The sequence below is a fragment of the Buteo buteo genome, chromosome 1, assembly GCF_964188355.1.
Source record: "Buteo buteo chromosome 1, bButBut1.hap1.1, whole genome shotgun sequence".
Lineage (NCBI taxonomy): Eukaryota > Metazoa > Chordata > Aves > Accipitriformes > Accipitridae > Buteo > Buteo buteo.
This window is the reverse complement of record NC_134171.1, coordinates 546,626-567,152: the sequence shown is the minus strand read 5'-3', so window position 1 is coordinate 567,152 and position 20,527 is coordinate 546,626. Positions and strand designations below refer to the sequence as shown.

At 63.3% G+C, this 20,527-nt stretch overlaps 2 protein-coding genes across 3 annotated transcripts; both read right to left on the bottom strand.

Moving 5' to 3' along the window:
- Positions 1-118: 118 nt before the first annotated feature.
- ADISSP (adipose secreted signaling protein) lies at positions 119-13,373 on the bottom strand. Of its 2 annotated transcripts, XM_075039279.1 has the most exons (7): positions 13,309-13,373; positions 11,479-11,591; positions 8,220-8,362; positions 5,485-5,623; positions 2,776-2,811; positions 1,841-1,963; positions 187-912 (listed from the first exon to the last, which is right to left on the bottom strand). In XM_075039279.1, the coding sequence occupies exons 2-7, from the start codon at positions 11,495-11,497 to the stop codon at positions 812-814; spliced, it is 561 nt and encodes a 186-aa protein (XP_074895380.1). In that variant the 5' UTR covers positions 11,498-11,591; positions 13,309-13,373; the 3' UTR covers positions 187-811. The 2 variants fall into 2 exon arrangements, with proteins under 2 accessions (XP_074895438.1, XP_074895380.1); XM_075039337.1 differs by lacking the exon at positions 2,776-2,811 and having other exon boundaries at positions 119-912.
- A 1,303-nt stretch (positions 13,374-14,676) lies between these two features.
- Positions 14,677-18,664, bottom strand: SPEF1 (sperm flagellar 1). The gene is made up of 7 exons (XM_075040378.1): positions 18,538-18,664; positions 18,264-18,375; positions 17,921-18,077; positions 17,045-17,102; positions 16,732-16,795; positions 16,351-16,462; positions 14,677-15,140 (listed from the first exon to the last, which is right to left on the bottom strand). The coding sequence occupies exons 1-7, from the start codon at positions 18,644-18,646 to the stop codon at positions 15,033-15,035; spliced, it is 720 nt and encodes a 239-aa protein (XP_074896479.1). The 5' UTR covers positions 18,647-18,664; the 3' UTR covers positions 14,677-15,032.
- Positions 18,665-20,527: the final 1,863 nt, after the last annotated feature.

The window sequence follows — 20,527 nt, the reverse complement described above, 5'->3', positions numbered from 1 at the left end:
GGCAAACTGAGCTCCAGCCCCTTCTCAGCTGAAGTTTATTATTTACCTCTATACATTTTTGTACTTAAAAAAATCCCACACATACACAGAGATGTGTATATATATATCTATATATTTATATATATATATATAGGCACATAAAGCCTCCTGTTGCTTTCAAAACTGAGCCACTTCTCCTGGTCCTTGTACCATGGGTCTTACCGGGGGGAAAAAAAAAAAAAAAAAAGAGAAAGCAAAAAAAAGCAAAATGGAAGGAGACCAAGGCAATGGCTGCAACGTGAGGACAGGGACGGGCTCTGCCACAGGGACACAGGCACCAGCCCCAGAGCTGCCGGGGACCCAGCTTCCCTCCTGCTACCAGATTCTGCCTCGGCCCATCTCAGCTCCACACCCCAAGAGGCAAAATTCCATGCTGGGGGGCTCAGCTGAGGCTCCGCCACCCCCTGACCGTCCCCCCTCCTGGGGATAAAAGCAAGGGGGAAAGCATCAAGAGCAGCTGGAGGCAGCAAGCAGGATCCCTCCCCAAGGCTCCAGCAAGAGCTGCTCCAGCATTTGGGGAGTCCCTCCTGCACTTCAGGGACCCCCCCGACCCTACAGCAGGGAGGGTGGGCACGCTGCGTGCATGGCAGCAGTGGAGGCCGCAGCTGGGGAAGCAGCAGCTTGCCCCCCAGCTCTATGGTGTCCACGGAGCTGCAGCCCCCAGGACCTGCCGACACGGGGTGAGGGGGTTTGGGGGTTTGTTTTTTTCTTTTTTAAATTTGAGCTTCATCCTCAGGAGCCACACAGGCAGCGGGAGGGGCGGCGGGGGGGGCTAGTCGAAGCCATGCCAGTCGCTCTGCTCCGAGTCGTACTCCAGCTCCGCGCCGATGCAGCGCACCCCGTCCAGGAGCATCGGCGTGCCGTGGTGCCGGTCTGTGGGACAGGAGGGGACAGTGGGCATGGGGACGTATGGCCTCAGTCTGGCTGGGGCGGGGGGGCTCGTTTCACCTTTTTGAAAGCCTTTTTGGGGAGTTTTCAGACTCACAGGTGCTTATCCTCCCTCCCGCAGTCCCCATGCAAGGGATGCTGGCACCCATGGGGCTGGGAGATGCAGGGATGCTGCACCAGGACGGTGCTCAGCCCCTGGTGTGCCAAGGCTCGGGTGCTGCAGTACCAGGGGTGCTGGGGGCCAGGCTGGGACATGGGGTGGGGACAGAGAGAGACATAGCAGGTGGCTGCTGGGGAGCAAACTGCCAGGCCCAGGGACCCTAGGACCAGCTGCGTGGAAGATGCTGGTGAAAGCAGTCGCATGTCACACAAAGCAGAGGAAGCCGAGCTACAAAACGCTGCTCTAATTAACAAACCCAAATTATGCAGCAAGGTGGGGGAGGAAAAAGAATAAAGACAAGCAGCTGCAGCTGGAGGAGAGGGGGACCCCAGTGGGCTTGGGCACAGCCCCCCAGCTGGGCTGGGGAATGAGGACGGGGGGGTAAGGAGGTGCCCCCCAGCCCACTCGCTGCAGCCCCACTCCATGTACCCCTTCACTGGGGAGGTCCCACAGCTTCATCCCCCAGGCTGGGGATTTTTGGGGTGGAAGTCGGCTGGTTTAGACAATTTCCCAGAAACGTCCACCAGGTGGGGAAAGCCTACAGCGGTGCAACTGGGCGAGCTGGAAGGAGATGGGTTGGGGATGCAGGGAGCATCCCTGGCTCCCCAGACACAGCAGAAAGCAGGGGGTCTCCAGCCAGACCTGCCAGCGCTCCCTGTTACCGGCTGTGCCAGGGAGGAATCGCTGCTCCGAAACCCAATGAACCGCGCCAGATCCCCGCACCGCTGCCTGCCGGTGCTGCCAGACCCTTACCCATGACACGGGCTTGGACCACCACCTTGATGCAGGCGCCTTCGCCGGCCTCGCTGGCCAGGACCATCTCTTCCTTCAGGACCCCCTCCTTGTGCGCCGTGTACTCGCACTTCACGCTGTAGCCTGGGGACAGAGACACCCTGGGAGCTGGGGTCCGGCTGCGAGAGCTGCCTGCACCTTTCCTACCCCATCCGCAAGTCCCTCCTCACCGCAGGCACCCAGAGGCAGCAGAGCCTGGGGCACGGCTGATTTAGTCCCATGCCCACCACCGAAGTGCTGAGCAACACAGCACAAATCTTGCTGGGCTCCCTCCCCACCCCGTGCCTCAGTTTCCCCACCCGTGAGGCAGAGACAAGGATGCTGAGCATTGGTGAAACGCAAAAAGCTCTGCAGAGATGCAGGCGAGGTGTCAGGGGAAGCTGCTCTTCCCAGCGCCAGGCTCGGGGCACTGCTGTGACAGTGCTGAGCACCCTGAACCGATGGCACCTCCGAGACCCACTTGTCCCATCACCCTGCCCCAGGGGCTTTGCAGAGCCCCACAGGGAGGGAGCAGCAGAGCAGGACGCCAGCAGACAGCTGCTCTGCACCCCCAGTTGCAGCCAGGGGAGAGGGGGTCCCACCAGTCGGGAACACCTGTGCCAAAATTGCTATGTCTTCCTCCTTGCAGACAGAGGGAACATGGAAACACCCCTTGGAGCCCCCAGCTTGGATGGGGCAAAGGCTGGCCTCCAGCCACGTGCCCCCCCAGCGCAGGGACAGAGCTGGCAGGGCCGAAGGAGGCAGTTGTTTTTGATTCAGAGGAAAAAAAGCACAATGTAAAAATAAAAGAAGAGGCAGAAAATTAAACCAGCTGCAGAAAGGCATTAGTCAAACCCCAGTGTGGGGGGCACGAGCAAGCTGTGAGCACGCGGCTGGGCAGCCCCCGCAGAACTCACAGGGAGGCACCCCGACATGGCTGGCACAGGGCGATGCTGCAACGGCACAAAAAGAGAAATAAAAACGCGCTGAGCATCCCCCAGGCTCCAGAGCACACGCAGCAGTCAGCTCCATGAGCTCAGCCCCAGAGCTCGGAAACACCAGCCCTGCATGGGAAGCGCAGTGGGACGGAGGAGAGCAAAACACCTACGGGCACAAGGAATTTTCCCTGCCTGCTCCTCTGAGTCCCCAGCCCAGCAAGGGAGCCAGAGGGGGAGCTCGGAGTAGGGAAGCGCTTTCTCTGCTTGGATCAGGCAGCTTCCACTGTAAATGGGGATGAAAGGTTGTACCTGGAGGCAGGAGGGAGAAGTGGTGGCAAAAACTCTTTCTTCCCGACTTCGTGAGCCCTCTTGTCTCCAGCCTATGCTCACCCGGGGCCTCTTTGTCTCTGTGCCAGATCACAGCCCTGCTCGCCAGCCCCGCCGTGGCTGTCACCGCAGCCGAGAGCCAGGCACCACGTTCTGCCCAGGCTGAGTGGCCTCAGGACCGCCGGCAGCACAGGGACTGGATTTGGCTGATGGCTGGACAAATCTGGCAAGCTCCATCCCTGCCTGCAGCCAAGGATGTGGGAAGCAGAGACTCGAGGGGAGCCCCGGCTGTCACCAGGACCCTGAGGACCTCAGGGACAGATGCCACTGAACCGCTGCGAGGCACCGGACTCCTCCGGGTCCCACCGGAGCTGCTTGCGGTCCCTGAAGGGCTCCTTTCCCCAAAGCCTTGGGAGCCCTGGCCCTGAGCCCAGGCCGGGTGTGCCAGCCCGAGGTGGGAAGCTTTAAGCAAACAAAGCTTAAGTGCTTTGCTGGGCCAGAGCCAGCAGCAGCACGGGAAGAGCCACAGCTCGTCCCTGCCAGCCACAGCCCCACTTCCCGACCCTCGGCTGCCGGGAGGCGGCACGGGGAGAGGTGGCAAACTGCAGCCCCAGGGAGCCGGAGGGGACGGGGATGCGGGAAAGAGCATCCACCGGCTGCTTGTCAACCGCAGCAGCTGGCACAAGGACCAGCCGAGGTGCCCCAAGGCGCTTTGCAGCCCGCTGTGTCCTCAGAGCAGTTCCCATGTCCCCAGGACGGCTGTCACTGAGCCCAGGGTGACACTCAGCTGTCTCAGCCGCTGCGCCGGGGCCACTGTGCACAGCCCTGCTCCCTTCTCCCACGGACATGCCAGCAGCAAACTGACCCCAGACCAGAGCCGGGCTGGTGCCTGAGCCTGGTGCATCTTGGAGCAAACCCTGTCTCTGTCCTTGTCCCCGTTCCCACCAGCCTGTGGGCTCTGCTCCACAAACCCATGGCCAGTTTTCACCTCCCGCCTCCCAGACCGATCTGAACTCACAAGAAACAGCAGCCGATTGAGGCACATTTGGGATAAAAGACTATTTAACCGCCCGACTGCAGATGGTAACTTATGGAGAGATGCAGTTCTGCAGGGGACAGAGCAACAGCTGCGGGGCCGGGTGCCTGCTGCGGCCGAACCTGCACTGCTGGAGGGGATGGGGCAGACCGAGCAGGACCGAAGGCTGGGGGAGCCAGGAAGGGGACGGGGAAGGATGGGGCAGAGCAGCCAGCAGGACCCCCAGCCCTGCAGCTGGGATCCCGAGGGGCTGCCACGTGCCCGGCCCCCAGCATGGACTCAGACAGCACTGAGCTGCCGCAGACACGGCACAAAGCAAAGCCCAGGTATCTCCTCCGCACAGACCCGTGCCAAGCGCTTACGTTTCAGGACATTATTCTCCTTTCCTCTACAAGAGAATTAGCAAGAAGCCTGGAGACAGACAGAGAGACGACCCCCCCTTGGCTCCAGCCTGTTCTTTAGGCAGACCCTCAGTGCAGGCAAAGAGCAGACAGAGCAAGTGCTAAAAATACCAGCACGTCTGGACTCTGTTCAGCAGGTTTCTGGATTAAAATGCCACAAAAGCCGCTCTTCAAGCACGCAGGTCGGGGTCGGGCGTCTCCCGGGAGGCACAGTGGAAACACAGATTCCTTCTCCATGGGGTAAAGCTCTCCAGTGCAGCGCTGCAGGGATGCCGCCCCGGCAGAGGTACGACCACCCTGGGCAGAGCCAGGACCAAATGCCACCCTCATTGCTAGCAGCTGCAGTGGGACTTGTCCCTAAAGCCACACAGGTCAGGGACAGCCCGATCAGCCTGCCACCCCCCCACCGTGCTCAGGGGAAGGACGAGGCTCAGGGTTTGGAAAATGCTTTGGAGGACGCTCACCCATCGAGTTACCACAAGGCAGGAAACCCCACGGCAATAGAAGCCACGCCACAGGCTCCTGGGGGGCCTCTGGGCTCCCCAGGCGAGAGGAATCATCCCCCACACCTGGCGAGGGCTCAATCCGGACAGCCACGGGTGCACCCAGGACCACGGGGCTGCCAGCTGACTCCTGCCCCACAGGAGCACTTGGTTCGTGCTCCCCACGGGGCTCCAGCATGAGGCAGACACCCCTGCCACCCTCGCCGTCACTATAGGGGTATGTCTGCGTCTGGCAGCCCCCCCCGGCCCAGACAGTGCCCCCCTCGCTGCTCACCCCTCGATGGCTGCGTTGAAGCAAAGGCAGGATCCAGGAGCCAGCACAGCAGCTGCTGGGGGGACAAAGGGGGGACAAAGGGGGGACAAAGGGGGGACAAAGGGGGGACAAAGGGGGGACAAAGGGGGGACAAAGGGGGGACCTTACCTTCTGGCAGGGAGGTGATGCTGATGACTCGGAGGTTGATATTGGGGAGGGGAACGGCACAGACATCCTTCCCCAGCCTCTGCACCAGGGGCAGGAGGAATGTGATCTCATACTTGTGGAGGATCTTCAGGAATCCCACCTGCAAGGAGGGGGGGGACAGGGTGGGGGTCACACCATGCCTCGGGCAGGCACTGAGTTGCATGGGAGGTGGTCCCACGCTGCTATCATCCTGTCTCATCCCGTCCTCCTCTGCAGCCCACCCTGGGGACAGGGACACATCAGGCACCCAAAAGCCCACGGGAAGGTGGAGGGCAGCAGCTGGAGGGGCTATTTCCTAAACAATTGGGAAAAATGTAACAAACACATCTATTTTGGCAGCACAAAGCAAGCAGCAAAAATAACCAGATCTGAGCAAAGCCCTGGGAACAACCACCCTTTGGTGTCATGGGAGCAGCGACCAATTTTCCCAGCGTAAGCCAAACATGTTCAGCTGCCGTTTCTTGTCTCTAAAAGCCAAGACGTTTCCAAGAGCACGCCTTCAAATGTCATTTATCCACTGCCACGATGAAAACCAGAGCACTTTCAGAGCCGGCGGCCTCCAGAGCAGGCTCCGTCTCCATTGCGCTCAGAAAAAGCCATTTTGGGAAGGGAGCGGTGGGCTCCCCGCCTGCTGCAAAGCTCTGGACGCGCCTGCAAACCCTCCTTGCAGCAGAGCCCGGAGCACAGCCAGGATCCAACCCGGCCGAAGGGGCAATCCCTTCCCAGGGACACAGGGTACCCATTGCTCACTGACTGCCGCAAACCCTGCCGGCAGCAGCGGGCAAGCCTTGCTGTGGGCACAACTCAGCCAGGCACCCTCAGTCTTCCACACAGACATGTACAGCCTGCTCCAAGCTGCACCTCAACCGCCACATAAATACATATTAACACACACACACATCTATCTATACACACACAGATATAAAATGCACACCATATGCTTGCACATTCCCGGCTACGAGCAGCTCAAGCATCACTGCAACGCAGAAACCAACAGAAACAACGACACGCAGCTTCAGGGATTTAAGGCCATAGAAAGATATTTGGTGACCGGCCCTAAAGAGCCTTTTCTCAATAGGGGAGAGGATGAGGGTGGTCTCCTGCCTCCGAGACACATGGCGGGTTGCAGGGTGCACCCCAAACCTGCTCAGAAGGAAGAGCTGTGTGGTTAAACGCGGACCCGGCATGCTGAGCTGGGCACGGTGGCTGCCAGCTCTGCCGTCAGGGCTGGCAGCACCGAGGGCAGCAGGCAGCTGCCCCCCTTCCCCAGAGAGGCACGTGCAGTGCCAGTGCGCCCACGGCACGCTGCACGGCACGGGTGGGAAAAAATAATAACAACCACCTACAGATTGGCAATTGCTAAGCAATTCACTGCCATTTTTAGGGCAATAACCCATCATCCGCCCGATACAAATAACTGACTCAGAGCTGAAAGGGAGTTTCAGATTGCTCTGCTGCACGCAATGCTGGAGCAACCCCAATGCTCTCCAAGGGGTTTATTTCTTGGGAGAAAAAGGCCTCCAAAGGAGAGGCTGGGATGGAGGGGCCGGCTTTGCGCCAGGTGAAAGCGGTCACAGTAAAGCAGCTCTGGGCAGAGGACTGGTGACCTGCACCTCCAAGTCACTGCCAAGGTGCCCACCTCACACCCAGACCCCACTGCCACCAAAGCCCACGGCGTGCCAGCACCAAAGCCTCCACTCCCGGCACTCAGCCCTGCTGTGCGGGGTGAGGAGCTGTGGGACAGGGCAGGTAGCAAATGCTCAGGTCTGCAAACCTGCCAGGATGAAATACAAGGTGTCATTAAAGATGGCTTGCTGTCCCCACTGCCATGACCGGCCCCCAGCATGGTTTGGGAGCCACTGTCAAACCTGAACCCACGCTAACACCCACCCACAGCCACGAGGCCAGAGGGAAGCGAGAAGCCACAGCACCGCTGCCACACAGGGCGAGACCCAGCTCAGCACCGTCCCCGCCACACAGGGGCAGAGGAGACAGTGCCATGTCCGTCCCATGTCCCCCCCCCAATGCCAATGTCCAGGGCACAGCAGGGTCCCCCAGCCCACCCTGCCAGGACTGGGCTCCGCTGCTCGTGATGCCACCAGACCCTGATTTCCAGAGGGGCCCTGCATCCCACCCCCAGCCTGTCAGATCTGGCCTGACAACCCCACAAACACTGCCCAGATCGAGCAGCAGCAACACAGGCCGGGGGCCATCCCCAGCCAGCCCCGAACCTGTCCCCTGTCGCTGCCAGAGGCTGGATGCAGCCACAGGAATTGGGTGCTAAATGGGTGAATACGGAGCAAAGCACCCGCGTTTATACCTGTGCCCTCAGGAGCATCACAGCCCCCCGTGGGGAAGCACCTGGGTTCTCAGGGTGCTCCCAGGCCCCCCCCAGGTACACCAGGGAGCTAACAGGGCAAGAAACACCCCCAAATCTGAGAACTGTAACAGAGACGGAGCAACGTCCAGAGGTGCAGCGATGGAAACCTCCCCGGAGCAGGCAGAGCTGCAGGCAGCAGAAGCCACAAGTCCCCTGAGCCCCACAGTTCAGACGGCTACAATGGGCAGCACTGGGGGGTACACCCACCCCACAGGGCCCCCAGGATGGACCCAGCCCTGCTGCCGCGTGAAGGGACAGGCCAGGGTGGTACTGGGACCCCCCCCGCCACCACCATCCCCCGGGTCACAGCTCCCACCTTGACGAGGAAGCTGCCGTCCTTCTCCTGCGTCACCATCACCGCTGAGTCGTGGAGCTTCTCATCGAAGTGCACGTGGCCGTGGGCTCCCTCGGCGAGCTGGCTGGGGGCGAAGCGCACGCCCCCCCCCTTCACCTTGCTGCCTGCATAGGGAGGAGAGGACAGAGCCCAGGCGTCACTCCCTGCCCGCCTGGGATGCATCCACTCCGTCCCCAGTCCCCAGCTCCGCGTCCCCCCGCAGCCCCTGGGGACAGACCAAGGCTGGAGCATCATCAGACATGGAGGGGCTTCCCCAGTGTCCCCGCTCTCCCATTTCAGAAATGCCCCGTGCCACAGGCTAGGGAGGTGGCATACGGACACTGGTGACCACCAGCCACAGAGAGCTCACCCTCTGAGCAGGGGGGAGCACATGGACCTGCCACCAGCCGATGTCCAGAGGCTGTGAGGGTCCCGTCTGTCCCCTGGGCTCAGCAGCATTTGCTCACTCCCGTGATTTTCTCAGCGCAGAGGAACGTGATGAGCAGAGACACGTGCTGTGCTGGGAAGGGGACACAGGTGGGACAAGGACAGGAAGGAAGGACAGTTTCCCTCGGGAAGGGCTCCCACACATCCCAGGGTGTTGGGCAGGGCTCTCCAAGGCTGCAAAGCTGGCCAGCATGTTGGGGAGCAAACCCCACAGTGCCCTGGGGAAACACAAAAATGCACCTGCCCTGTGAGGACAGGCACCTGCCTGGGGATACCAAGGTCCCCACAGTGGGCAGGAGCCTGCAGAGGCACAGACACCGCAGCCCTTTCACTTGCACCTTTGCAATAGGCTCTCCGTGAGCTTCCAAGAAAAGACACTCTCTCCTCTTCCTCCTCCTCCCCAGTACACCCCAAGAAACCCCCAGTCCGGCCGCCAATTGCATCCATCTGGCAGCAGCCGGGAGCAGATTGCCGCCTCCTTAAAGAAAAGGCTCTTTGTGCCTCAGCAGGCTGGAAACGCCGGAGATTTAATAACTCAGCATTGTTCAGCCGGAACAGCTCGGCAGAAATCCCTTCCCCGCACGCAGGGGAAAACAAGAGACTCAGCCGCTTGCAGAGCGATGCAGCTCCACGTGGCTGCGGTGGGGAAGGGGACACAGATGGGACCCTCCCTGCCAAAATGCAGGCAGCCCCTGGCCCACCGTGACAGGGCACAGCAACCCTCTGCCCCACAGAGCCCTTATGGGTGCCATCCTCTGGGTGCCATAGGGCAGGACGAGCCCTGGGACCTGCATGGAACCCACGCACCAGCCAGAAGCTGCGGTGGCAGGCGAGGTCTCAGCCCGTGGTTGCCATCAGGAATCCCGATGCCAGCTCCGGCCTCGGAGGAGCTGAGTTCTGATGCCTGCCAGGAGACCAGCAGGGAAAATCCCAAATATGCGTCTCCATCACATGGCACTTGGAGGCAGCACAGCCGATGCCCGGCACGGAGCCCAGGAAGCCAAGTGGCCCCCGGGGATGAGCGTGTCCAGAGGGCACTTAGCCATCATCAGCCCGGGCAGCCACGGTGCTCAGCTAGCCCCCTGACACAGTGTGTCTGAAGACCCTCTGGAGAGGGGGAGGTCAGAGGAAGGCGAAGATGGCAGCCGGGCACCGCGGGCAGCTGTCCCAGGAACTGGCTGTCCCGGGAACCAGGTCACCCGCCGGCACGCACCCCTGTGACCTTGAGAGGCTGCACCGCACGGTGTCCCTGTCCCAGCTCAGGAGGGGCTGACAGGGACTGTCCTCGCCCTGGCAGGAGGGGACAGCCCCTGGCAGAGCCTGGACAGGTGACAGTGGCACCTCGACAGCCCCGGGCGCGTGGGGCAGGGTGGAAGGGGCAGGGGCACCCACCCACACAGGACCTGCTATGAGTCAGCCAGCACAGAAATCTCATCAGGGGCAAAATGCAGTTGCACGTCCTGCACCCACCCGGCAGCAAGGGGAAGTAGAGGCAGAGGTACAGGCAGAGCCTCCATCAGGCAGGGGCTGGGCAGAAAAATCACCTGGAGCTGGTGTGTTTTATCTCGAGTCCCTGAGTCCCGCCGCAGTCACAGCAGGAGGGTCACCGGGACCTGCCGGACCCTGCACGGTCGGTGTACCAGCAGCCGGTCTGGTGTCACGCTCCCCAGGCACCCAGGGGGTGGGTTTGGGGGTCCGACACACACCCTATGGTGGGGGGTGGCCCATGGTGGGGGACGCCTGCCTCGCACGTGTCGGCAGAAATCATAAGCCCTGGAAGCAGATGCCAGCTTCGGAGTCGCTGCGTCCCTCGCAAAACAAGGGTGTCCAGGGCCCAGCGTCCCTGGGGAGGCAGGGCTGGGAGCGGGGAAGCACGGGGGGGCTCAGGGCTCCCCCAGCACACTGGTCCCCCGCACAGGGACCCCCAGCCCCCACGCTGCCAGGAACAAGACAGCCCAGAGCAGGCAACCTGCCTGTCCTTTGGCATCACCACCGACAGACCGCTCGCCTGGCCCTTGTCCTGCTGGGAAGCCAAAGGAGGCTTCACCGCCGGCGGGAGGAAAGCCCCCGGGATGGAGCCATCCCACGGCCCCGCTTGCCGGCAGTGGGGAAGGAGCCGCGGAGGCCGGAGCCATGACCAGGCACACAAAGGAAGACGAAATCACGCCCAGCAGCAGCACAAAGAGCCTCTTCGGTCTTTGTCTCTGCACGGCAGAGAGCCGGGTGCTGCCGCCATAGAGCACCTCATGCCAGCGACCTTTTGGGGTCCCCTCCTGGCACCGACAAAGTGCCCAGCTTCCCAAGCCCAGCACTGCCAGAGCTTTTCAGGGAGGCAGCCGGGGTCTGGGAGCACCCATTGCCTCCTGCACCAGCCCTGCCTGGGGCAGGGGGTGCTGAGGGTTGTGCCGATCACTAGAGACGGACTGCAGCTGAGCGGTGCCGGCAGCACGCCACTGGAGCCCCCACCCTGCCGCGAGCCCCCTCAGTGGGTGCTCGCTCGCAACTCATGGCAGAAAAACAGCAATAATGTTCCCCCAGTCCCCCGTAGCTTCTGACTTGCTCAGCTGCTCCCCGGGCATGGAGAGGGCAGCTCCAGGCAGCCCTTGCATCCCTGGCTGCAGGCAGAGGGACCCCCCCAGCAGGGTTGTGGGCAGAGAGACCCCCGGGCAGGGCCGCGGGCAGAGGGGCTTCACTGGGAAGGAGCATCAAACTTGGAGACTGGCCCCGTATCAGGGCAAGGAGCCCGGGAAGGGGCAAGGGGCAGGTAGGCAGGAGGGGGACACCGGGGACTCACCCTTGCTAGCCGTAGCCATGTGTCCCCACAGCAGTCGTCCTTGCGCAAAACTTCAAAGGCACGGGCAGGAGGCCATCCTCCGGGGCCACTGCCGCTGCTCCCGAGCACCGGAGCTGGGGAAGGAACGGGCAGGGTTAGGCAGGGACAGGCAGAGCCGGGGAGGGCATCTGCTGCCTCCGTCCGGGTGCCAGAGCCAGCCGAGCACCACGGACACGACGGCAACGCACGGCTGCGACTCTGGCACTGTTCCGGCACAGACCTGCCGGGGAGGAGTCTGCCTGCAGCTCAGGGGCGTCAGGCAGCCCGGCTTTGGGCAGCAGCGGGCAGCGTGCCAGGGCCTGCACCCAGCCCTACCCCAAGGCGTGATGGGCACAGGCAGGGCAGGAGCAGCGGCAGGACGGGCAGCTCCTCTGCCCTGCTCCACCATGAGTCTGTGGCATGACCTGGCCAGCCCAGGCTCCTGCTCTGCCGGCTCTCAGGGATGACCCTCCCAGCACCCCCAGCCCCAGGGTGGGCACTGTCCCTGCATTAAGGCAGGAAGAGCCACCGGAGACAGTCTGGGGGTGACAGGGCTCATGCCCCCCACCTCCCACCCAGGGGTTCAGGATCTGACACCCCTTTGATGGAAGCTCAGGCTCAAACCTCCTCCCTGGGGCTCACCCAGCCCCGCTGCCCCACAGAAGGCTGTGGGAGCCCAAACATGGGCTGGTAACATCACCAGGCACCCGATCCCACCACCGGTAACCTGGTCCCAACACTGGGCACCCGAGGAATCCGGCAGTAGGAGGCAGGTGCCTGAAACGGTGCCGTCAGCAGCCCGGCCTGCCGAGCACAGGGAAATTCATGGAAAAAGCATTAACAGCGTCAGCCCTGGAGTAAAATAAGATATAAAAAAAAGCAGAGCTGAAAGGGCAGGAAGCCTCTCCAGGGGCCGGGGGGGGGGTGGCAGACCCTCACCGTAGCCCCAGCACCCCGCGGTGCTGCTGCCCAAAGACGAGATGATACAGCCTGGAAAAGAGCTGGGAGGGAAAAGCCCAGGATTTGGGGATGCCTAGAGAGATGCACGGGGGGACACCGATCTGCATCCACGGGCAGCACAGGGTGGGAGGAGACCCCAGGACTGGACACAGGGAGGGGGGGGACACAGGACAAGCGGCCCCTGAGCAGGAGCAAAGCGTGGGGCTGGCGGCAGGGGGCTCGTCGACCAGGGTGGGCACCGTGCCTGGGCTCGCAGCGGGGGCAAACGCGGGGCCCACGGGCTCCCCGTGCCCTTGAGGGGGTCAAGACTCGCCCCCCCATGGCTGCAGTCCCGGGGTAGTGGGCTCTCCACGGACCCCACCGACAGTCCCACGCCGTTGCCCCCCCAGCAGCCCGGGCAGCGGGTCCCCAGTGGGTCCCCCCCAGGCCGGGGACGAGCGACAGTAAGGAGGCTGCGGAGCTGACGCACGCCTCCCCGCCCGAGACACGCCGGGTGGCCCCAATCTGCCTCCGCCATCACCGGCGCGGCCCCGGTCCCCGTCACGCGTGGGTGTGGGTATCCACACACACACACACCCCGTGTTTTCACCCTCCGCCGGCTCAGCCCCAGTGCTGCAAAGGGGGTCCCAGGGATGCGCCCCCGGCCTCGGTGCTCCCCTCTGCAACATGACGGGCCAGCGACCGGCCCGGACGAGCACCCTACTCCAGCCCACCGGGACCGGGAGAGCGAGGACCCCACCGGAGCAGCCATGCCCAGAGGGAACAATACGAGGAGGGGGAAGCCCGGGGGTCCCTCCCCGTCCCCCCCGTCCCCGTCCCCGTCCCCGCCGTCCCCGTCCCTTCCTCACTCACCCCCGGCCGGTGCGTCCCGGACGCCGCCGTGCTCCCCGCTCCCCGCTTCCCACTACCGGGACACGCCCCCCTCCCTCCCATTGGCCCCGACACACCCTCCGCCGTCCCTATTGGTCCACCCCCTCGGCGGTCACGCCTCCCCGCCACGCCCATCGGCTGCCGTTCCGACGGCGCCGCTTCCCGAGGAGCGGTCCGGCGGGGATAGGGTCGTCTCCAAGGGGCGGGACTGTCGCTAGGGGGCGTGGCGAAGGGGCTGGGGCAGCCAATAGGGGGGAGAAGCGCACGGCTGTAGGGCGCCACATGTGGGCGGCGGGGTGCGGGGCGGCGCGGAGGGGAGGGGGGCGCCCCGCCGGTGTCCCCCCTCATCCCCGGGCGATACGGTTGCCATAGCAACCTATCATCGCCTGGCAATTTTTATTGCTCAGACCCCAATGTCCGAACCCGGGCCCCTTCGGTGGTGGGAGGGAGCACGGGGGAAAAGGGCCACGGCTCGGCTCACCGGCGGGAGCCGACCGTCAGGGGCGTCGAGGGTGGGAACGGCAACCGGGACACGTCCCTGGCCGGGAAAAGGCAGCCGGTTCCCTTCCAAAATGCACGTCCGCCCTCCTGGGAATGAGCGGGGGGGAGGCAGCGGCCCCCCCGCCACACACACACACACACCGTGCAAGGCAAGAGCCGTCCCCCGGGGCGGGGGGCAGCGGGGTCAGGGCTCGCAGGCAGGGCTGGATCTCACAGGCAGGGACAGGGGACACGGCACACCCCAGGGGCTAATCTGTGTCCCCCCCAAAAAAAAACCTCTTCCTGCAGCCTCCAGATGCCAGAACGCTTAAAAAGCTGGGGGCTTCGTTCCCAGGGAGCTGCTGGAGTCCCAGCCGCGTCCTCGCCTCCAGCACGCGTGACACCGCGCACGGCTCGGCCCCGCGTTGGAAAAAACAACCGTGTTTGACCCTAAAAAAGGCCGCAGGTGACTCCGGTGCAGTGAACATTGTGGCCAGAGCCACCCCCAGGCATCTCCCCACCAGTGGGGATGGCCCCAGGACCAGTCAAGTGCAGGCAGAGGAGTGGGGGTACTACTGGGTATCCCCACCCCACGGCTGGGTTGCCCACGCGGTCAGTGCCAGACCCACGAGCAGGTCTGTGTGCCGAAGCACGGATTTTCTCAGAGATTACAAAAACAAACAGCTTTGGGTAAGGGATTAAATCTCAGCCTCCGCCAGCGCACGTCTCCACAGCCCGGGGCAGCCCAGTGGCGTCCCCACGCTGCTGACAGCCCCTCGATGCTGGATCAGCTGGGAAATAAATAAATACCCCCAGGCTGGGGCAGGCGGGACCCCCGCAGCGACTCAGCCTCGAAGGGAGGTCTCTGAATGATGACCCGGCTTTTTAATTACTGACTGCAAGACAAAGGAAGGAGGAACCGCTGCTGTCGGCAGGCAATGGCTGGAAGGCTGAGCGAAACCCATGTGGTAGCGATGCCGCTGCCTCGCTGCCCGCCAGCAGGCATGGCGGGGGGACCCGGAGGTGGGCACAGAGGTCCCTGCTTCTGCATCTGCCTTTGCCACCTCTGGCTTTTGCCCTTGAGAGTCTGTCCTGGGAACTGGGGCAACTGGGAGGCACTGAGATGGCTCTTCCAGGTCAGCAGGAGATCCCACGGGTGGGAGAGGTGGGGCAGGCAGCGGGGGGGCAGCCCCGGGCAAGGGGCTGCCAGGCAGGCGAGGGTCCGCTCACCGCTGTTGGCACTGGGCTTCCTGCAGACGCCGGCTGAGGTCGTCTATCCGCACATTCTTGAGGTGCAGCAGCTGCTCCAGCCTCCCCACCTTCAGCTGCAGGATCTGAGCAGAGACCCCGACACCCCCTCAACTTGGTTTTGGGGAGCGGGAGGCACATCCATCCACCCCAGACAGGCTTCGGGGGGGGCCGGGGCTTGCCTGACAGCCAGCAGCGAGGACGAGGGGGGCGGGGGGGACAGGGAACTCAGGGCCGGGCTGATGTGGCTGCTGGGGTCACTGAGCAGCATCAGCCATCTTTAACCACAAGGGAAGCTGAGGCAGGTGAGCACCACTGCCAGATTTGGGGTCCCAATTCCAGCTCCTACAACAACCCACCTCAAGTTCACACTCCCGCAAAACATGACCCGGGAGTCCCAGCTCCCCACCAGGACCTGGTGACAGCTCTTCCCATCCGAGATGCCCCACAGCATTCCTTCCCCTCTTTCAAAATTTTACATCTTAGGAGATGTTTTCCAGCAGAAAAGCCCCGGTTTTAGATAAGACAGAGCCACTGCCCTGGCTCGGTGCTGAATGAAGCTCCGTTTCAAAAAACACCCACTGCCCAGGGGCAAATAAGGGATGTCCGGAGCCTGGTCTGCAGCCCCAAGGGTGGTCCAGGGGCCACAGCAAGCCACAAGCAGAGGGTCTGTGGCAGCTGCCATGCCTGTTCTGCATCACCCTCATTACTGCGGGCTGGAAGACAGACCAGAAAGGATGAGGATCGGGAACATTTTGGGAATCAGGGATTGATGTGACTGATGTGGGTGCGTGCCACAGAGATTGAGGGCACGCCCAGGCAGGAAGGATTGAAAGAGAAAGCTGTTCACCCCGGGGGGAGATATGCAGGCTGAGGCTTTACAAGGGCTTTTACCCGATAAATGCCAGAAAAACACCTGCTGCAGGAGATGGCTGCAGGGACAGAACCACGTCTCCAGGCCAGGCTGAGGCATTGCTGTCTTTCTAGCCTGGTTTGACCAGACCTTTTAGAAGCCCGGCCCTGCCCAGGAGCAGCCAGAGGAGCATCCGAGCCAGATGCTGGCCAGCTGGGCCACGGCAAAGTCAGTGCCCGGCTGGTCCATGCCTGAGGGTGCCACCAGAGCCTGGGTACAGAGACAGGAGCAGCCCAGGAGGCTGATGGCACGGAGCAAATGCCTGTTTGGGCTGTCATGTATACCACTGTCACAGGACGGTTGGGAAGGCAAAGGGAGGCTGTCCCTGCCTCAGTGCCGCCACGGGGACAGCGCTTGGCTGGGCTGATGGAGGGTGGGCTCACCTGGATGGTCTCCTGCGCCAGGAGCAGGGCCTGCTCCCTCTCTGCCAGCTGTAGGCGGATGGCGGAATCCCCCGGGGGAGCCTGGGCACAGCCATGGCAGCTCTTCTTCACCCTGGACCGGTAAAGGAAATGCCAGGACAATAACTGACCCCTCCTGGAGCAATGCTCACAGCCCATGGAGCCATACAGGCCACGGGGCTCAGGCACATGCCCAGTTCCTCCCCATCCTGCCCCACACACCACTGCTTCTGCGGCACTGGGCTCATCTGACCCCCGCGGGGACCCCCAAAGCCTCTTCCCTCGAGAAGACCCCAGGAGGGGCACCTCACCAGCACCCAGCACATGCCTGCGGTGTCCCTGCACAGCACCAGCAGCCCTTACCCAGCAGCTCTGGGAGACTCCTGGGCATAGCCTCCTCCCACGCTGCTCTTTGCCTTTGAGTAGCCTGCAAAACACAGCAGTTAGCACATGATCTGCCCAAACAGCTCTGTTGCCCCCCCCACCACCACCACCACCACGAGGACGCACCCTTCCAGCAGTGTCTCCTGTCCCCCCAGGGCTGGCCAGGCTTGTTATTTGGGTGCCCCAGCACAAGGCAGGGCTGTGTATGCTCCCCCTCCAAGGTCATGGTTTGGGACCCAGGGAGCCCATAGTATGGCCAGGATGGGACCTTCCTTCCCGATGTGCCACGCACCGGCCCTACCCGTCTCCAGGTAGCTGATATCTTCTAGCACTGCCCGTATGCCCGGTTCCTGCACGGAGAGGCAGGAAAACACCCATCACGCCTGGCCATGAGCAGTGGGTTGCCCTGTGGGTGAGCCCACAAACAGCCCCTGTGCAGACAGGGGGCCTGGCCAGGCCCCAGTGTCAGGAGAAGGGGGGACAGGTACCCCAGCCTGGCCGGCTGCTCGTGCCACCCCTCACTGAGCGGTGCTGGGGCTTGAGGCCCTGGGGAACACTGGGGTGGGGGGGTTTGCTCCCACAGCAGTGGGACAGGCCAGTTCAGAGCAGGGTGTTCCCGGCGTGGCTGCGGTGCCTGCTGTGCCGGCGTTACAGCCTGAAGGCAGGGCTGGGATCCATCTGCCTGAATTCCTGTCTGCTTCAGGGCCACAGCCCTTCCCCTAGCGAATTCCTCCTCTGACCTGAGCACCAGAGTCACTGGCAGAGACAGCCTGGGCCAAGTCAAGGCTGCAGAGCAAGCGGGACCGCAGCACTTCCCACAACAGCACACGGCTGCCATCTGCGGCCGTGCTGCCTGCATCGCTCCCAGTGGGGTGCTCCTACCCCAGCTCTGCCCACGCAAGGGGCTCCCCTGCCTCTGAACACCCCACTGCACTTCCCCATGGAGCTGCAGACAGGGAGATGGCAGCGGGATCCTTGTGATGAGATGGGATAGTGACACCCACAAGGATGTCTAGAGCTCAGCCCGGCTCCCCTGGCCCTGCCCTGATTACACTGACCTCTCTGTGGGGTGGCCAGTCGCCCTCATTGCCCTCCAGCCCGTGGCACATGGCACCTACAAGCAAGACATGGCACACCAGGTGCCCCCCTTCCCCCAGGCCCCACTGACCTGGCCTGGGCCAGACACCGCCTTGCTCTGTTGCTGCTTCTCCTTGATCTTTTGCTGCAGCATGAGCAGTACCTGCTCCACCGTGCCCGGCCGGCACTGCACGACCTGCTGGATCATGTCACCCGGAATGGAGAAGTTCAGCTTACTCAGCACTTTCCTAAAAGAGGAGTCAAATGAGCACCCAGCAGGGCAGGGAGGCAGGCACCCCCACTGCCCGCAGCACCCTTAGCTGTGTCCCAGCTGGCCAGGTCACCAGCCAGGACAAACAGGGACTCATTGTACAGCGGGGAGGAGGGGGGGGGACACAGGAGGGAGGGAACAAGGGGGCCGCTCGCCCCGCTACCTATTGAGATGGCCCCAGTTGGCGAGCTTCTGCGGCGTGGAGCTGGCGGGCACGTAGCTGTGCAGCTGCACCATGGCGGGGAAGAAGAACTTCACCACCTCGGCTGCCAGCACTGGGGGAGGAGATGAGGAGAGGGGCTGGGGGCGGCGGGCACCCCGGGACCCCCTGCCCCGGACCCGCAAGGCCCGGTGGCCACTCCGGCCTAGGCCCAGCCGCAGGCCCGGCCCCCCCCCCCTCCACCCCGTCCCCGTCCCCCCGGGCCCCCCCGTCCCACCCCCGTCGCTGAAATCCCGGGCGATGTTCCTGCGTGGCCGGGAGAGCGGCACGGCGTCCAACCAGCGGTAAAGACCCCGCAGATCGCCCACCGCTCCGCCGCCCGCCATGCGGCCTCCCGCCCTCCCCGGGCCGCGCCGCGTCCCGCCGCCATGGCAACGGCCCCGCGGGGCATGCTGGGAGCGCGCGGCCGTCGCCTAGCAACGGGCGGCCCGGCCGGGGGGGGGCTCTGAGCAATGGCGGAGGACTGGGGGTCCTGGGCAGGGGGGGACGGGGGGTCTGGGGGGGCTCTGAAGAAGGGAGAGGGCTGGGGGCTCTAGGCAAGGGGGGCCTGGGGGGGTCTGAGCTGGAGGGGAGGGGGTCTAGGGGGTGCAGGATCAGGTTGAGGGATCCTGTGAGCAATGAGGGGGCCGGGACCACAGTGAGGGGGGGCCTTGAGCAAGGGGGGAGGCTCTAAGGGGGCCAGGAGCAGGTCAAGGGGGGGCAACAAGCAGTGGGGGAGGCTGGGGGGGGCACCTGGCACCCAGCTGCAAGGAGGACCCCCGGCAAGGGGGGGTCCCTGCTCTGGGAAGGTGCGGGGACAAGGAGCCCAAGACGGGCCCATGGTGGACCCCAATGTGGCGGGTGGCTCCAGCTCCCAGTGATCCCGGGCTAAAACCAGCTCGGGATGTTGCTCTTGGCAATGGGCACCCCGAGCCTGTGCCCAAGGCCTGCCACCCCTACCTGGGGGGCAGCCGCTGGGGGGGCACTTCCCGGGGGTGGACACCATGGCTGGGGTGGACACCATGGCTGGGACGGGCATCTTAGCTGGGATGGAAACCATAGCTGGGATGGACACCACAGCTGGGATGGAAACCATAGCTAGGATGGACGTCTTAGCTGGGATGGACACCACAGCTGAGATGGACACCATGGCTGGGATGGACACCATGGCTGGGACAGATATCTTAGCTGGGATGGACACCTTAGCTGGGATGGAAACCATAGCTGGGATGGACACCATAGCTGGAATGGACACCATAGCTGGGATGGAAACCATAGCTGGGATGGACGTCTTAGCTGGGATGGACACCATGGCTGGGACAGACATCTTACTGGGATGGACACCATGGCTGAGATGAACACCATAGCTGGGATGGACACTATGGCTGGGACAGATATCTTAGCTGGCATGGACACTTCCTGGGGCTGGACACCCTCCCTGGGATGGACACAATGGCTAGGATGGACCCTTTCCTGGGATGGACACCATAGCTGGGACAGACATCTTAGTGGAGAAGGACATCTTAGCTGGGACAGACAGCTGGGATGGACATCTTAGCTGGGACGGACATCTTAGTGGAGAAGGACATCTTAGCTGGGACAGATAGCTGGGATGGACATCTTAGTGGAGAAGGACATCTTAGCTGGGACAGACACTTCCCCCAAATACCGTTGGCACAGCCATGTCTCCCTGACTGGTACAGGGGTACCAGTAGAACCAGCCAGGTTTGTGGGTGGGCAGCAAGGACTCCCCAGGACGCCAGCATCACAGTCGCCCCGGCAGTAGCCCATGAGCCTGGCTGCCTCCCAGGCAACCATGCTGCGGGCTCCCGCCTGACGAAGCCAAGCAGCGTTGCTGGCTGAAAGCGCGGCACGAACCAAGCTGGGAGGTGCAGGGTTGGTGCCACGGCTCGGGCACCCCGTGGGGCTGCTCCACCGCCCGGGCACACAGGCAGGAATGGGCAGATTACGGCGCTGCGGGCAGTGATACTGGGGCTGAGCGAGACGCTGGGGGTGCCGATAAGCCCCATCTGTGGCTCGGTCCCCAGCGAGGTGGGACGAGGACAGCACGGGGATGGCTCTCATCGGTGGGGTGGTTTATCTGCCGCTGCCGCCTGCTCGGTCCCTGCTGCTCCCTCACCACGGCAGGGCCTGGACCCAAGAGCTCCGGCTCTGCCGCCAGCAGTCCTGCAGGATGCGCGCCTCAGTTTCCCCACCCTGTCCCTCTT

Coding starts and splice junctions, on each gene's coding strand:
- ADISSP (XM_075039279.1), bottom strand. Junction 2,812..5,484: donor CATCACCTCCCTGCCAGAAG/GTAAGGTCCCCC, acceptor GTGCCGTTGCAG/CATCGCCCTGTGCCAGCCAT. Junction 1,964..2,775: donor CCATGTCGGGGTGCCTCCCT/GTGAGTTCTGCG, acceptor CTCTGTCCCCAG/GCTACAGCGTGAAGTGCGAG.
- SPEF1 (XM_075040378.1), bottom strand. CDS start 18,646: ATGGCGGGCGGCGGAGCGGTGGGCGATCTGCGGGGTCTTTACCGCTGG. Junction 18,376..18,537: donor CCGGGATTTCAGCGACGGGG/GTGGGACGGGGG, acceptor CTCCTCCCCCAG/TGCTGGCAGCCGAGGTGGTG. Junction 16,796..17,044: donor CCTGGAGACGGGTAGGGCCG/GTGCGTGGCACA, acceptor TGTGTTTTGCAG/GCTACTCAAAGGCAAAGAGC.